Source organism: Coregonus clupeaformis, chromosome 13 (genome assembly GCF_020615455.1).
Source record: "Coregonus clupeaformis isolate EN_2021a chromosome 13, ASM2061545v1, whole genome shotgun sequence".
NCBI classification, from domain to species: domain Eukaryota; kingdom Metazoa; phylum Chordata; class Actinopteri; order Salmoniformes; family Salmonidae; genus Coregonus; species Coregonus clupeaformis.
In genome coordinates this window covers 26,475,263-26,491,502 of record NC_059204.1, presented here as the reverse complement: position 1 = coordinate 26,491,502, position 16,240 = coordinate 26,475,263, and the positions used below count along the sequence as shown (strand labels likewise).

At 41.7% G+C, this 16,240-nt stretch overlaps 1 protein-coding gene across 1 annotated transcript; it reads right to left on the bottom strand.

Annotated features, from left to right (window-relative positions):
* Positions 1-537: 537 nt before the first annotated feature.
* On the bottom strand, positions 538-11,846 carry LOC121579830 (guanine nucleotide-binding protein G(I)/G(S)/G(T) subunit beta-2). The gene is made up of 10 exons (XM_041894749.2): positions 10,976-11,846; positions 5,553-5,660; positions 4,892-4,930; positions 4,576-4,682; positions 4,382-4,445; positions 3,781-3,943; positions 3,287-3,353; positions 2,498-2,699; positions 2,072-2,288; positions 538-1,787 (listed from the first exon to the last, which is right to left on the bottom strand). The coding sequence occupies exons 2-10, from the start codon at positions 5,607-5,609 to the stop codon at positions 1,681-1,683; spliced, it is 1,023 nt and encodes a 340-aa protein (XP_041750683.1). The 5' UTR covers positions 5,610-5,660; positions 10,976-11,846; the 3' UTR covers positions 538-1,680.
* Positions 11,847-16,240: the final 4,394 nt, after the last annotated feature.

Below are 16,240 nucleotides of genomic sequence, written 5' to 3'. Positions count from 1 at the left end.
TGTGTAGTGCTAGGGCAAAAACCAAAACGTGCACCCAGGGGTGGGCCCCAGGACAGAGTTTGGGAAACCCTGCTAATCAACCATATCCCTGAAGTGGACATGTACACTCCCCCTTGTGGAATTAAAAGGAATAGACTGGTGTAAAGAACATGGCGGGAACTCCCTTGGTCTTGCATGCACCAATCCAATCCCTTTAAAATCCATCTGTGGGAGTGAATGGGTGCACACTCCTGGAAGAAGGGTAGAGAATAGGTATACAAGCCATGATTTTCATCAATACATTATCTGACCATTCTAAAAATTACTTGACACTATATTATTAATCAGTTTGTAGTAAGTAGTTTGTTTAGAAACTGGAACAGAAATATGGACATCAGGTAGGTTTCATAAAGGTTAAAATTGGGTCATCAAAGCATTTCAAATTCACTGTATGTTGTGTGCTAAACATGATCCCCATATCTCCCTTGAAAACTAGCATGCATAATTTTAAACACAAATGAAATGCTAAAAAAAGAAGTATACACAACTGGCCGAAACTGGCAAGAGGCTACGTGTATTTATTAATAGTATGTACAATGTATACCATCATAAAGTTGACATAATATATTGACAAAGTCAAAGTATGAATATTGCCCCCTGCTTATTTGAGAGTTGTCTCTTGATAATCAGTTTTTTTCTCGCTCACCTTATGAATCTCTCATTTTATTGATTTCATTTAGTTTAATTTCATTATTCTCTTAATTATCCTTAAAGTGTATCTGAGGCACACAGGGAAAACATGAATAAAATAAGCGTAAAAAAAAAAAAAATACAACAAAAACATCAAAACGATCATATATTTACTTATGTGGGTGTACATATCTATAAAAACAGTAACTACATGATAGCATTTTGTTTGAGCCAGGAGAAACATTAAGAATTGATGGTTTATCTTGATTTTCCTTTAACAGTGTCACTGTGGAAAGTTGGTCTATTCTCTCTGCTCTCTATCTCCCTGTCTGTAGTCTCTTGAGTGTTAATGCATTCACTTATTCTCATGCTTTTACAGCCCATCACTATATTCCCTCAACTGTCACTTTTTTCACCCTGTCACAGAGACACACAAATCTACTGTAGCACAGAAAATCTGTTTTAGGGTTATTTGGGACTTCAGAGTAAACAAACGAAAAACAGAATTGTCCAATAACTACCTCTCCCCCATTTAGCTCAAGGGATAGAGTTTCTCTCAGAAATAAACATGTACTGTATATGTGTGTGTGTGCATGTATGTGTTTTTGAAATGCGTGTTTTAGTTTAGCAGATGTCAGGATTTTATTGAATTTGGTCACGTCTTTAACGGTGGTTCCAATGACATATGGTACTCGTGTGTGTGCTGTGTACATATATCAGTTGTGGGTAGTGTTGGCATTTGTTTGTAATTCTGGTGGACTCTTCCTGCATACAATGTGATTGGTAACATGTCAAATTGCAAGTGGCATGTGTGTGTGTCTGTGTAAACTCATACCTAATTGGCGTTATATATATATTATGTACAATGTTTCAATGTATATGTGTACATCTTTACGTACAGTGTGAATACAGTGTGCAAACTATGTGTACCAAAATGTGAGATGTGAATACTTTGTATGATCAATAATGTGTGTGCGTATGTATGTGTGTGTGCATGGCTCAGGTAACTTGTCAGTTCCAGATCTTGAGGAAGCTGTCCCAGGACCCAGTGGCCACCGCCATGCCATCATCAGTCACGCCTAGACAGCTCACGCGATTGTCATGGCCAGCTAACACTCCTGACACAGAGAGGGACAAACAAAGTGTAATCAGGTGTCTTAGTTAGCCATCTTATCAATCCCCCATCTAACAATATCCCTTAACACAGGGATCCCTTAGAGGAGAGTTGAATTAAACTTTACTGAGATCAGCTTGTGAATTGAAGTCTAACATTTGTCTTTTCAGTTATCATTTGTTTTCAGTTATCAGTCACGGGTCTGATGAATAGCCAGAAACAACTATACAACAATGGCTGCCACCTAAATGTCAGCTGCTCCCTCCTACTCCACCCCACCCCACTGACCTGCTCGATCTCCCTTCATGGCGTCCCAGATGTTGCAGTTGAAGTCGTCGTAGCCGGCCAGCAGCAGCCGTCCAGATCTGGAGAAGGCCACGGAGGTGATGCCACAGATTATGTTGTCGTGAGAGTACAGGCTGAGCTCCTGGTCGGCGCGCAGGTCAAACAGCCTGCAGGTGGCGTCGTCGGAGCCGGTGGCAAAGGCGCTGCCATTGGGAAAGAACTGAGGAGGAAAGAGAGAGGGAGGGACAGACATGGTAGATCAGCTAGCCATGAAACTAACATTAGGTACATTAAACACTAAGCATTAGCTAGTGCAGCTAACATGAAGGACTTTGGAAACAGTGACATGTCTATGGTTTCCTGGCTTAATGCCATGACATGAACCAGAAAGCAGGTCACCAGTGGCCCCCAGCTTGTCAGCACACTCACACAGACTGCGTTGATGTCAGACTCATGGCCCGTGAACGTCTGTCGGCACATGCTGTCCCTGATGTCCCACAGTTTAATGGAGGCGTCACAGGCTCCAGACACAAAAGTGCGGAAGTCTGGGGACAGAGACAGGCTCATGACGTCACCGCTGTGGCCCGAAAACACTGTGGTCTGCTGGCTGGTCTCAATGTCCCACAGCGCACTAGAGGAGAGAACAGAACAGGGACCCACTGGATTTAACAACTGTTATCAGACCATTTTTAGTGTACGTTTGGTTTAGCTCATAGCTAGTACCAGTATAGACCAGAGATGGGCAACTGGCGGCCCCCCTTTTGTAGGCCGTGGACTAATTTCACACAAAGAAAATATAATGTATATATTTTTTGGAACTCAGGTCGGGGTCTCAACTTACTGTTGAGAGTTAGAATAATAGAATACACACAAGGTGCAATTTCTATACTTGGTTGTGGCCATGCTCAATTAGCCCATGTCAGCTAATTTGTCTTTAGCTGGTCGCTAGACTAATTTACCAATCTATCTAAACTTCTAGTACGCATGGTCGAATTACCGACCATGGTTGGGCCCATTGATCATCAGTTATCATATAAAAACTGCAAACATCTGCCTCCACCCTATGGCAAAATGTGTAGAATTGCAGGAAATGAACTTTAAAACGTAAAAAGAAAAAGATATTCGCTGTCACAAGGCGGGACGCTAAAATGTGGGGGGTATAGTATATTTAGATTTGCATTCTCCATCAGCCTTGGTAACTGTTCCATCAGGACTCACCAGGTAGTGTCTCCTGAGCTTGTGATGATTTGATTGTCATCGATGAAACGGCAACAGGACAGGTAACCTGTAGCACAAATAAAAACATATATTAGAACACTAACTGCAGCACATCAATGTGTGCTACTCCTACAGAGACTTAATTACAACAGTACTCATCCTACAGAATGTGAGTCATTTGAAAGCCACAGGTGAGCTAGTGCTGTAATGCAGCTGAGGGACATTCTAGCTGTCTCAGCTCGTTATAATTGTGTTGCCCTGTGACTAATTAGCCATGTGAATTAAAATCTTCCTTGTTTGGAACCTGGGGCTCAACGAGGGACAGGGGACAGGTAGGAATACACAACTGAACTGCATACACAACCATAGTCAGGGAGGTTCAAATGAACTCACATAACCTAGCTAAGACAATTCCATGATTTCTCAATGAAAAACTAACACAAAATCCCTCAAGCTTTTAGTCACATAGGTATTTGTTTGTAGTAATGCTTCACCTGTGTGTCCGGGTAATTCCCTGCTGACCCTGACGTTGCCCTCGCGGGTCTTCAAGCAGTAGATGGAGCAAATGTTGTCCAGACCTCCACAGGCCACGTAGTTACCAGAGGGGGCATACGCACAGGTCATCACCCAGGAGGAGCGCAGGGGGATAGCATGCATCTGGAGGGGGGGATAAGAGTTGGTCACTGTGTGTCACAGAATAGAGGCATGGCCATGGAGAAGGAGAGAGCGGCATCACAACTGGAGCCAGGCATGCGTCCTTCTCCAAGTCCAAATCCAGACAGAGCAGAACAGCACAATAGTAGTCCATTATGCTTCCTCTATATTGACATTTGGGGATCTTTTCAGGGAGATATCGCATAATATAATTTACAATGTTTGGATGTCAAAGTGACTCTGGGTGGTTATGATGTAAGCAGATTATGAGATGAGTCAAACACACATTCCTAGTAAAGGAAGGTCTTTGGTAGGCTCCCATTTCATTTCCAATTCCTGGTTGACAATGAGTCAACCTATTCAGGGCTCTTGGTGAGACCATGGGATATTGTTGTTGTTATTATTGTATTATTGTTGTTGTTATTTGGGTGCAGCTCTCACCTTGTTAGTGGTGTAGCTGTCCCAGATGATCAGTTTTCCATCTTGAGAGGCGCTGACCAGGAGCCTGTGGAGACAATTGGGTAGAACCATTGTATTATACCTAATCAAAACAAGCACAGCTTGTACCACCATGAGTGAGAGTGTGAAGAGAGAGGGAAAAGCCCCCTAAGGGGTTGGCATAACGTTAAACACACCTAGAGTCTGTGCCCCAGTGCATGGCATAGATCTTAGCCAGGTGGCCACGAAGAGTGCGCCTCGTCCGCATCTGAATCCTCCCCACTGGATCCAGACCTGCTGTTATCTGGTTGACACACAAACACACAGAAAAGTCACGTAAAGACAAGTTCATCACAGAGTTAATGTGGCAATGTAATGTACTGTAAGCTATATTGTATGTTGGTTAAGGCATTGGTAAACACTTTTATTGATTGTGTTCTTAAGGGGCCTTCAGACACAAGACAAATCTATACCAATCATACTGTATTTTATGTGGATATGTGTGATACTTACCTGTGTCAGGGTTGAGTCCCCACATGCTTTCCTGGCATCCTAAGAGACAGAGAAACAGAAAGTGGTTAGACAAGCATTAGCACTCTCCCTCAATCTTTTCCCAGGTCAACCTCCCACCTCTCAATATGGTTCATTAGGCCAACTCCCTTTTCTCCTAAACCCAATGGTTTTACTGCATTAATTGAGATCATAAAGCGTCTCAGAGTAGGACTGCTGATCTAGGATCAGGTCCTCCTGTCCATATCCTGTTATCTCATTCTTTATGATCTACAGTAAAAGGTCAAACTGATCCTAGATCAGCACTCCTAGGCTCTGGGACTCTTTGTAAATGTGGGCCCAGATCAGTGACATTCTGGCTGCGTTTACTCAGGCACACCAATTCTGATCTTTTGCCCAATTATTGAGCTGATCTGATTGGTCAAAAAAAGATCATAATTGGGCTACCTGTGTAAACGCAGTCTCTCTGACACGCTTGGGTCGTGTTCCGCTGCTCAGACGTTGCTGACGCATGCCTGATCTTACATTGCCTGGATAGGTATTTTATGTATCAGCTAACCACATCATAAGCAATCTGGTGCCCAACTGCAGTGCACAGTCGATGACATGACACGCAACCATTGGTTGATGCATGCAACGTCTGAGCAGGAGAACGCGGCCATACTCTTATCTGGTTCCTAAGTTGCTCCGCCTCCTGACGCAGCTGCTCCAGCTCGCTCATTTTGGATTGGTCCCTGGCCTCGTCGATATCCTCTGTCACTCAATAAGTCACCTGGTGGGAACAAAGGATGGAAAACCGGATGAGAAGTGAAACTTAAAACATTCATGCAGATCGCCGGGACAGTGATATCGAGTTCAAAGTTAGGATTCCTTCCAAAAGAAGAAACGTCAAATTAGAATGATGGACAGTGCCTGCGTCAGAACAAACCAATCATCTGCTTGTAATGTAATATGTGCTATGTTTGGTCATGACATAGCATGCGTATCAGGTTGAATGATTTGATTGCAGTGTTATCATGATGAGTAATCGACTCCAACTACATCAGAGGTCTTGTGGTCCTCTGCTGGTCTCAACCTGATCAATGGGTGTGATCTGATCATAATCATTTTGGCATATTTCACCCGGAGGCTAGTTGTTTTACACCATCACAAACATGGCTGCAGAACGGCAGCTAGATGCAGAGTAAATTGGGTATATAAACTGTAAAATAATACTTAATTCAGTATTTTAAGCGCATGGTTTACCAACATAGCACATGTAAAATATGAAAAGCTCTGTAATCTGTATGCTTATGGTAGTACAGCCTTGTCTGGTTTAACATTGGAGAATAATCTCTAATCTGGTATAATCTGAGAGAGCGCTTCATCATTTAATGGGCTCTCTTTGATATCCACGAACGACTTAATGCTCAGAAACAAGATTAGGATTACTGCAGTCAGCATTTATTATTTATTACAGACACATTGAACAACATGTTTGTGTTTGTTGTGTTCTTAAAGCAGTTTAGAATCTCTATTTAGCATAGCTATCATTCAAATAATTTGCCAGTGGAATATCTGCATAATTACTATGTTATTGTCTGTTTCTTACTATGTTTTTACAACGACTTGTTAATGATTCAACATTCCAGCGATTATGGTAGATTCTGGTGGATCAAAACGAATGTTTCTCTCTTTTACTGCCTCACGTACTAGTGATCTATGTTGTTCACACATTACATTTACAAAATGAAGGCATACTGTGCTCGGAAAACTATTTTACAGCAAGATCTGGATCACCTAGTGAAATACCCTCCTGAAAATGGCTGATCCTAGCATTATAACAAACAAAATTTCCAAATTACTACATTTTTCACCCGTTAGACCAGCGTTTCCCAAACTCGGTCCTGGGGACCCCAAGGGGTGCATGTTTTGGTTGTTGCCCTAGCACTACACAGCGCCACATGGGGGGCCCCAGGACCAAGTTTGGGAAACACTGCGCTAGACCTATATTTTTACCATCACATTGTTACCATTACTGTCATATGTATATACTGTGTTCTAGTCAAGGCTCATCCTATATAACTACTGCTGTACACACCTTTTCTATTCATAGATGGTAAATACTCTCTATAGACCACAACATTATATACATATATATATATATATATAAGTGTGTATATATATATATATATATATATATATATATATATATATATATATATATATATATTTATTTTTGTGTATATATATATATATATATATATATATATATATCACATGTATATATATATATACATACATATATATATATATATACATATATATATATATATACAAAAGTATGTGTTCAACCCTTCATATTAGTGGATTCGGCTATTTCAGCCACACCCGTTATGTGCATGCCATCTTTCCAACAAGTCAGTTCTGCAAATTTCTACCCTGCTAGAGCTGCCCCGGTCAACTGTAAGTGCTGTTATTGTCAAGTGGAAATGTCTAGAAGCAACAACGGCTCAGTCGCGAAGTGGTAGGCCACACAAGCTCACAGGATGGGACCGCCGAGTAGCGCGTAAAAATCGTCTGTCCTCGGTTGCAACACTCACTACTGAGTTCCAAACTGCCTCTGGAAGCAACGTCAGCACAAGAACTGTTCGTCGGGAGCTTCATGAAATGGCTTTCCATGGCCGAGCAGCTGCACACAAGCCTAAAATCACCATGCGCAATGCCAAGCGTCGACTGGGGTGGTGTAAAGCTCGCCGCCATTGGACTATAGAGCAGTGGAAACTCGTTCTCTGGAGTGATGAATCACGCTTCACCATCTGGCAGTCCGACAGACAAATCTGGGTTTGGCAGATGCCAGGAGAACGCTACCTGCCCGAATGCATAGTGCCAACTGTAAAGTTTGGTAGAGGAGGAATAATGGTCTGGGGCTGTTTTTCATGATTCGGGCTAGGCCCCTTAGTTCCAGTGAAGGGAAATCTTAACGCTACAGCATACAATGACATTCTAGACGATTCTGTGCTTCCAACTTTGTGGCAACAGTTTGGGGAAGGCCCTTTCCTGTTTCAGCATGACAATGCCCCTGTGCACAAAGCGAAGTCCATACAGAAATGGTTTGTCGAGATCGGTGTGGAAGAACTTGACTGGCCTGCACAGAGCCCTGACCTCAACCCCATCGAACGCTTTTGGGATGAATTGGAACGCAGACTGCGAGCCAGGCCTAATCGCCCAACATCAATGGCCAACCTCACTAATGGTCTTGTGGCTGAATGGAAGCAAGTCCCCGCAGCAATGTTCCAACATCTAGTGGAAAGCCTTCCCAGAAGAGTAGAAGAGTGTAGGCTGTTATAGCAGCAAAAGGGGGACCAAGTCCATATTAATGTCCATGATTCTGGAATAAGATGTTCGACGAGCAGGTATCCACATACCTTTGGTCATGTAGCGTATTTATATTCCAGACTCTGACATTGCTCGTTCTGATATTTCTTTATTTTAATTTTTTGGGATTTGTGTGTATTGTTTTGTATTGTTAAGTTTAATGCACTGTTGAAGCTAAATACATAAGCATTTCGCTGCACCTGCGATAACATCTGCAAAATATGTCTCCGTGAACAATACAATTTGATTTTCACAGTTGAATGTGACTGAAAATACTATGGTAGGCCTATTTGTATTATATTTTGTGTGCAGCACTACTTTAAATTCACCAACAGTATTTGATGTACCATGCACTTCCATATCAACATGCTTAGCACTACAGGTGTGTTTTTGATCACATGCACAGGGAATTAGAAATTGGACCCAAGTAATCCTCCCATCTACATCCAACCCCGAGAGAGAGAGAGAGAGAGAGAGAGAGAGAGAGAGAGCCCACACACACCCCATTACAGAGAGAGAGAGAGACAGACACAGTGGGAGATTGAGAGAGAGAGAGGTTTCACATTCAAATTCTATCCCAAATTGGGCACTAGTATTTACATGAGTTGGTGGGCCTATTCAAATCCGTTAGACACCGATGAAATACCTCTGACCATTCTATTCTGTTTTGCATCACTGTCAATACTATACCTCTGTCGGTGGCGGTGCACCGGTACTTGGAAAACACAGATATTAAAAAAGAAATGCATTCACAGACAGGTAGACTGCCCATACAGCATGTATCAGGTAGTATCACATTTAGTGTTCACATTTTCCATATATTCCTCTAATCCCAGTGCCTCAACATTAGTTAGCATTACCTAACACTCACATCACATGTGCCATGTTACTAAAGGCATCCAACTTCACATACACAAACAAACAGGAACATCCACATCATCACCATCTACTAGTGTAGGGAGAGGAGCAATTAGCTGGGTCATTGTTCCCTGGGGGAACCTCCAACCAGATGGATCACACAGCACTAATGGAAGGCGACAGGAGGAAATTAGTGGGTCCCAGTCTCCTTGCACAGCTGCTCATTTAGCCAATAAAGCACTAAGGGGGGTGGTGGTGGTGCATCACCATCAGAGGCCAGGGTGGGAGAGGAAAGGAGTGGACATCATGAGATGTGATGAGACGCCGTCACCCATTGACATTACATTTACATTTTACATTTTAGTCATTTAGCAGACGCTCTTATCCAGAGCGACTTACAGGCATCATCAAATGCCCCATTTTTGGTTTCCTCCTTTCTTGGACTTTATGTTATCACAATGGAATTCACCTCACCAGGTAGTAACCAAACCAACCCCATGTTGTCTGGACACACGTTCCTGTTCCTAACCCTTCCTCAAGAACATCATCGTATGGGAGGATTTCTGGTAGAATTGAAGTGTTTGTCCACTGGTAAAATAATTTTGAAAGACACAAAACACAGGCCACGGCTGGATTAAATGTTCCTTATTTAGTACAACTGGTTGTGGACCTCTACGTAGGTGTGTGGGGGGTACAGAGGTGCACAGGTTGTTCTTGATGCTGTAGACTGAAGGCATACTTTACATACATTAGTGGTGTAGGCCTATTGCAGATGTACAACTTTTTTAAGATACACAGCAGACAAGACATTAAAGTGCCCTATCTAGGCCAGGATGTATTCCACACAGTTCCTCTCATGAATTCGCTGGGAATGGAATGCTATATTTTAACGCTCACTTTAATCTGTATCTGTAATAATTGTTAAAATGGTGCTGCTGTAGCCAATCCTATTCCAATCCACATGTGTGCAGCGCCCTGGACGCCCCTCACGATTGTTACAGAAGGCCTAATGATGGAACTGCTGAATAGTGATGATGATACATTGTACCGAACAACCCACTTGTCCAGTGCTTAGAATATGTGGGCTACAAAGTAACCATAATAGCTCTTTAAGCATTTTCTCTAAGAGATAACCAATGATAATTGACGTAAACTAAAGGTCAAAGACTTGCTTCTGATTAAGAAAGATTATGCAAAATGTTAATGCACAGTAAACGATATTCGGTAGATATTTCACAGTGAACCAAGACTGGTAAACTCATATTAAGCACATTATATATTGCATTGACGTTCGGCATCTTTCTAGAATTCTAAACAAATTCCATTCATAAAATGTGAAATCCATCTTAAGGTCAGATAGCAGCATAGACACTGTAATACAGCCCTCCCTGATCAACAAATAGGTTGCCTACATCGGCCTTGCCGCGCAACTCAGACGGCTACTCCCTCACTGCAAGCAACAGTAGCCTAGGCTACCCACAAATGTATAGAGGCTACTTTACATAGGTAGCAGTTACTTGATGAATTTAAGGCCATAATTCGATTATTATAGCAGTGAGCCATGGGCATTCACGGTTAATGGCACTGACACCCTGGCAACCCTGTAATTTTTCCAAGCCGCTAAATATGCAAACGCTTAAGGGGTTGTCTATTAATATAGGTTATCGTAATAATGTACAGCAAGTTATGCTATATGCAGATGGAAAACAATTTGGTCCAGTGGGGATGTTTGTCCATATGTATATATTTACAAAAAATACAGATGAAAAACTATTTCATCGAAATGATGAGCATAGTCATGAATAGGCCCATCATCATCCAGCCATCTTACATCCAAGACAATTCTGACAGCATTTTATAATGGATGGCTACCTGTTAGTTAATGCTTCCGATGAGGTTGCTGGTCTTTCTCGAATAAAATCTGGATGCAATGTTTCAAAAAGGCTGGGGGGGTTTATTGGCCCCTTTTTTCCTTAGAAAACAAAACAAAATAGGGACAAAAATATGCAGATATTTTCAATATCCTCTCTGCTCCTTGTCTTCTAGATTCTTGCTCAGTATATCTCCAATGTAGGCTGTACAAATAAATATTAAAGATCGAGGTACAGAGACACCATATCTCCGTTTGATTGGACCTCTTGAAAAGATGAGATCTGCTGTTGTGTTCCCGTTTCCTCTTCAGAATGGTTTGCCTTTCTACGCCCGAGACCTTCATAAACTCGAAAACATATTTGTTGGAGCGGATTGAACACAAATGCAGTCTGTCCACGCATCAAAGAAAATACATTGAACCTTATGAAATTAATAAATGGGTTTTCTATGCTTCGTTTTTCTCTTGATTGTGTTTTTCGTGATCCTCGCTTCCTTCCTCCCTTGCTAGTTCGCGGATCTCTTCCTCCTCCCTCTCTCCTCTCACTCCCTCGCTTCGTAATGACCGCCGCCTCCTCGTAAAAAATGAATTATTAAATAAATTGCAAAACACCGAGTCTTAAGCTCCTGAGAGTAAAATACAAATACAATTTAAAAAGCGACTGGGCTATCTTGCCGGAGGAGCAGGAAACCCACCCATCGGTACACAAATAAATAAATAAGAGCATGCAATAATGTATATTCACATGAAGTGTTCTTTTATTTGTATCTCTAATACTTGCAGTATTCTAATACATCTAACACAATAACGTAGTTTGAGAAGAAATATGCGCTTGCTAACGTTAGATCTCGTAAGCACGATTCAACCACACCCATTTCGGTGAGACTGTACCATTTTAGAACCCCCCTCTGATGTTTACTGGATACGGGTGGGATGACTCTCAGAAGGTCCTCGATCTACTGCAGATTTAGATCATCACAGGATCGCATTTGTCTGCTTTATGAGAACCCTTTCGTGTCTTAGTTATTGACTAATAAGACTATCCCTCAGTGCAGTGTGCGCTTATAGCGTTAATTACTTCCACTAGCCTATAGGGAAATTACTGCCCACCCACCAAGAACAAAATAACTGTTGAAGTTTCTCCAATGGGCCTCAATTCATCACTCAGTATAGCAGATTTCTTACTTCTTCCCCTTCACTTTTTGATTAAACTACTTGTGTAATTAATACCTCAGTGTAGCCTAATTACTCTGGAGATGTAACTAAGGGTTCTTTCAATTATTTTAATAATTAGCAGATGTGTGTGTGTGAGAGAGAGAGAGCAAGGCCATAGGATGGTGAGGGCTGCTGGTGTTTTATCAAGCCATGGTTTTATATTCATGATAGGGAGTAATACGCTCATTTCGAAATCCTCTGTCTGTCCTGTTTTTTTTCAAACTTTCCCTGTATTTACTGTCATTGACTGTATGAACATTACAGTGCGATAGAGAGGTCAGAGGCCTATGCGCACCCACACACACCCCACAAACACCCCACAAACACACACAATACATAATACACACATCATTTGCATAATAATTATATTATTATAGGCTATATTATGCATTTTTAAACTGTCAGTGAACTGTATACACTTTAGAGTATCAAATAGAGACAGAGAGGCATGCACATGCACACACACACACACACACACACACACACACACACACACACACACACACACGCACACACACACAACACACACACACACACACATACATACACAAACAAACACACACAATATGCATAATCATTATATTCTTATATTTTAATGTATTTGTAAGACAGGAGTAAACTAGAAACAAGCAGCTGGTTCTAAATGGCCATATAGGCCTGAGAAATATATTATATGGTTTAATTAGAGTAGACCATTGTTCAAAATTGAACCAAACAAACCAATAATTCTTATTCATAATAGTGACCCTATGGTAGGGGGAAACCTAGGCCTTCGATCAGTCCAAATTGCTGTTTCTTCAAAGAAAGATCCCAAAAATATTTGTTGACTTCCTGAGAGAATGCATTTCAATCAACAAAACAATAGTAAAAAATACTCCATTTGGTTTTGGTGGAATGGGAGTCGGGACCTGCCATAGTCTGTGGATAGATGAATGATCAACACACATCTAAAGAGAATGCATGATTTGCTCTCTTTGACACTTTGTGTGTCAGTGCATTCCAAAAAGTCATTGGAAAAGTCGAAATGTGTGCTTTGAAGTTCAACATAATACAGCAGACTACCTTCTCTGGGTCTGGCTGCAGTGCACTCTGTTTCAGACAAAGGGGTGATAGGGCTTGGACATGCAAGTTAGTGAAACAGCAAGGCTGCAATATTAGAGGCAGGGATTAGCATCCTCCCCCTACACAAAGTAAGGCAATGGTACATCCCACCTGCCCTGTCCCTCTGCAGGCCGCATAAGAGACTGTAGTAAATGAGGATAGGTTGCCTAGCAACAGGAAGGGCTTGAGCAAAGAGATGGACACAAGGAGCCATACATCCACAGATTGAAAAGATGCATGCATGCACACATTATACGTGCCACTAAAAATGTCTTACTTTAACTACACATAAGCATACATGGTCAGATGTTTTAGTTTTAATAGGGGTTCCCCTAAATCAGAGCAAAGTCCACACATAGCCTTTTCCTGCAGTCAAATGACCTTTGGGTGGAATGTCATTAATGTTTTTCATAATTTCATAATTAATAAACATAAACATTTTAAAAAACGCCAGAAATCCGGTGTTTCTATGTCAAACAGTTTGTTAAATTTCAGTCTTCTGTGATGTATATAACATGTAATATTGGAATGCAAACTCAAAATTGAATACATTTCAACTCTACAGTGCATTCAGAAAGTATTCAGACCCCTTAACTTTTTCCACATTTTGTTACGTTACAGCCTTATTCTAAAATGGATTAAATAAAAACATTTCCTCATCAATCTACACACAATGCCCCATAATGACAAAGCGAAAACAGGTTTTTAGAAATGTTTGCTTATTTATACAAAATTAAAAACAGAAATACCTTATTTACTTAACTATTCGGACCCTTTGCTATGAGACTCGAAATTGAGCTCAGGTGCATCCTGTTTCTATTGATCATCCTTGAGATGTTTCTTCAACTTAATTGGAGTCCATCTGTGGTAAATTGATTTGGAAAGGCACACACCTGTCTATATTTACATTTACATTTTAGTCATTTGGCAGACGCTCTTATCCAGAATGCATACATATATATATATTTTTTTTTTTTCATACTATATAAGGTCTCACAGTTGACAGTCCATGTCAGAGCAAAAACCAAGCCATGAGATCAAAGAAATTGTCCGAAGAGCTCTGAGACAGGATTGTGTCGAGAAACAGATCTGGGGAAGGGTACCAAAACATTTCTGCAGCATTGAAGGTCCCCAAGAACACAGTGGTCTCCGTCATTCTAAATGGAAGAAGTTTGGAACCACCAAGACTCTTCCTAGAGCTGGCCGCCCGGCAAAACCTAAGCAATCGGGGGAGAAGGGCCTTGGTCAGGGAGGTGATCAAGAACCCGATGGTCACTCTGACAGAGCTCCAGAGTTCCTCTGTAGAGATGGGAGAACCTTCCAGAAGGACAACCATCTCTGCAGCACTCCACCAATCAGACCTTTATGGTAGAGTGGCAAGACGGAAGCCACTCCTCAATAAAAGGCACATGACAGCCCGCTTGGAGTTTGCCAAAAGGCACCTAAAGGACTCTCAGACCACAAGAAACAAGATGCTCTGGTCTGATGAACCCAACATTGAACTCTTTGGCCTGAATGCCAAGCGTCACATCTGGAGAAAACCTGGCACCATCCCTACGGTGAAGCATGGAGGTGGCAGCATCATGCTGTGGGGATGTTTTTCAGCGGCAGGGACTGGGAGACTAGTCAGGATTGAGGGATAGATGAACGGAGCAAAGTACAGAGAGATCCTTAATGAAAACCTGCTCCAGAGTGCTCAAGACTTCAGACTGGGGCGAAGGTTCACCTTCCAACAGGACAACGACCCTAAGCACACAGCCAAGACAACGCAGGAGTGGCTTTGGGACAAGTCTCTGAATACCTTGAGTGGCCCAGCCAGAGCCCGGAAAATTGTCAAAGACTCCAGCCACCCTAGTCATAGACTGTTCTCTCTGCTACCGCTCGGCAAGCGGTACCGGAGCACCAAGTCTAGGTCCAAAAGGCTTCTCAACAGCTTCTACCCCCAAGCCATAAGACTCCTGAACAGCTAATCATGGCTACCCGGACTATTTGCACTGCCCCCCTACCCCCACCCCATATTTTTATGATGCTGCTGCTATTCTGTTAATTATTTATGCATAGTCACTTTAACTACCCACATGTATATATTACCTCAACTACCTCAACTAGCCGGTGCCCCCGCACATTGACTCTGCACCGGTACCCCCCTGTATATAGCCTCCCTACTGTTATTTTATTTTACTTACATTTACATTTACATTTAAGTCATTTAGCAGACGCTCTTATCCAGAGCAAATTACAAATTGGTGCATTCAACTTAGGATAGCCAGTGGGAGAACCACTACTTCTGCTCTTTTTTTCTCAACACTTTTTTGTTGTTGTTGTTTTATTTTACTTTTTTATTAAAAAATAAATGCATTGTTGTTTAAGGGCTGTAAGTAAGCATTTCACGGTAATGTCTACACCTGTTGTATTCGGCGCATGTGGCAAATAAAATTTGATTTGATTTGATTTGACTTAAACCTGATCAAACATCTCTGGAATATCTGTGCAGCGAGGCTCCCCATCCAACCTGACAGAGCTTGAGAGAATCTCCAGAGAAAAATGGGAGAAACTCCCCAAATACAGGTGTGCCAAGCTTGTAGCATCATACCCAAGAAGACTCGCGGCTGTAATCGCTGCCAAAGGTGCTTCAACAAAGTACTGAGTAAAGGGTCTAAATACTTATGTAAATGTAATATTTCAGTTATAAATTTGCAAAAATGTCTACAAACCTGTTTTTGCTTTGTCATTATGGAGTATTGTGTGTAGATTGATGAGGGGAAAAAACGATTTAATCAATGTTAGAATAAGGCTGTAACATCACAAAATGTGATAATTGTCCTAGAATGCAATGTATTCCCATTTTAAGAGAATGTAATCTACTAGGGCCATGAAGTCCCTGGATCCGTTGTTGGGTCACATCAATATGAAGCTCTGTTCCCAAGGACACTGACTGCAAGAGTAGGATA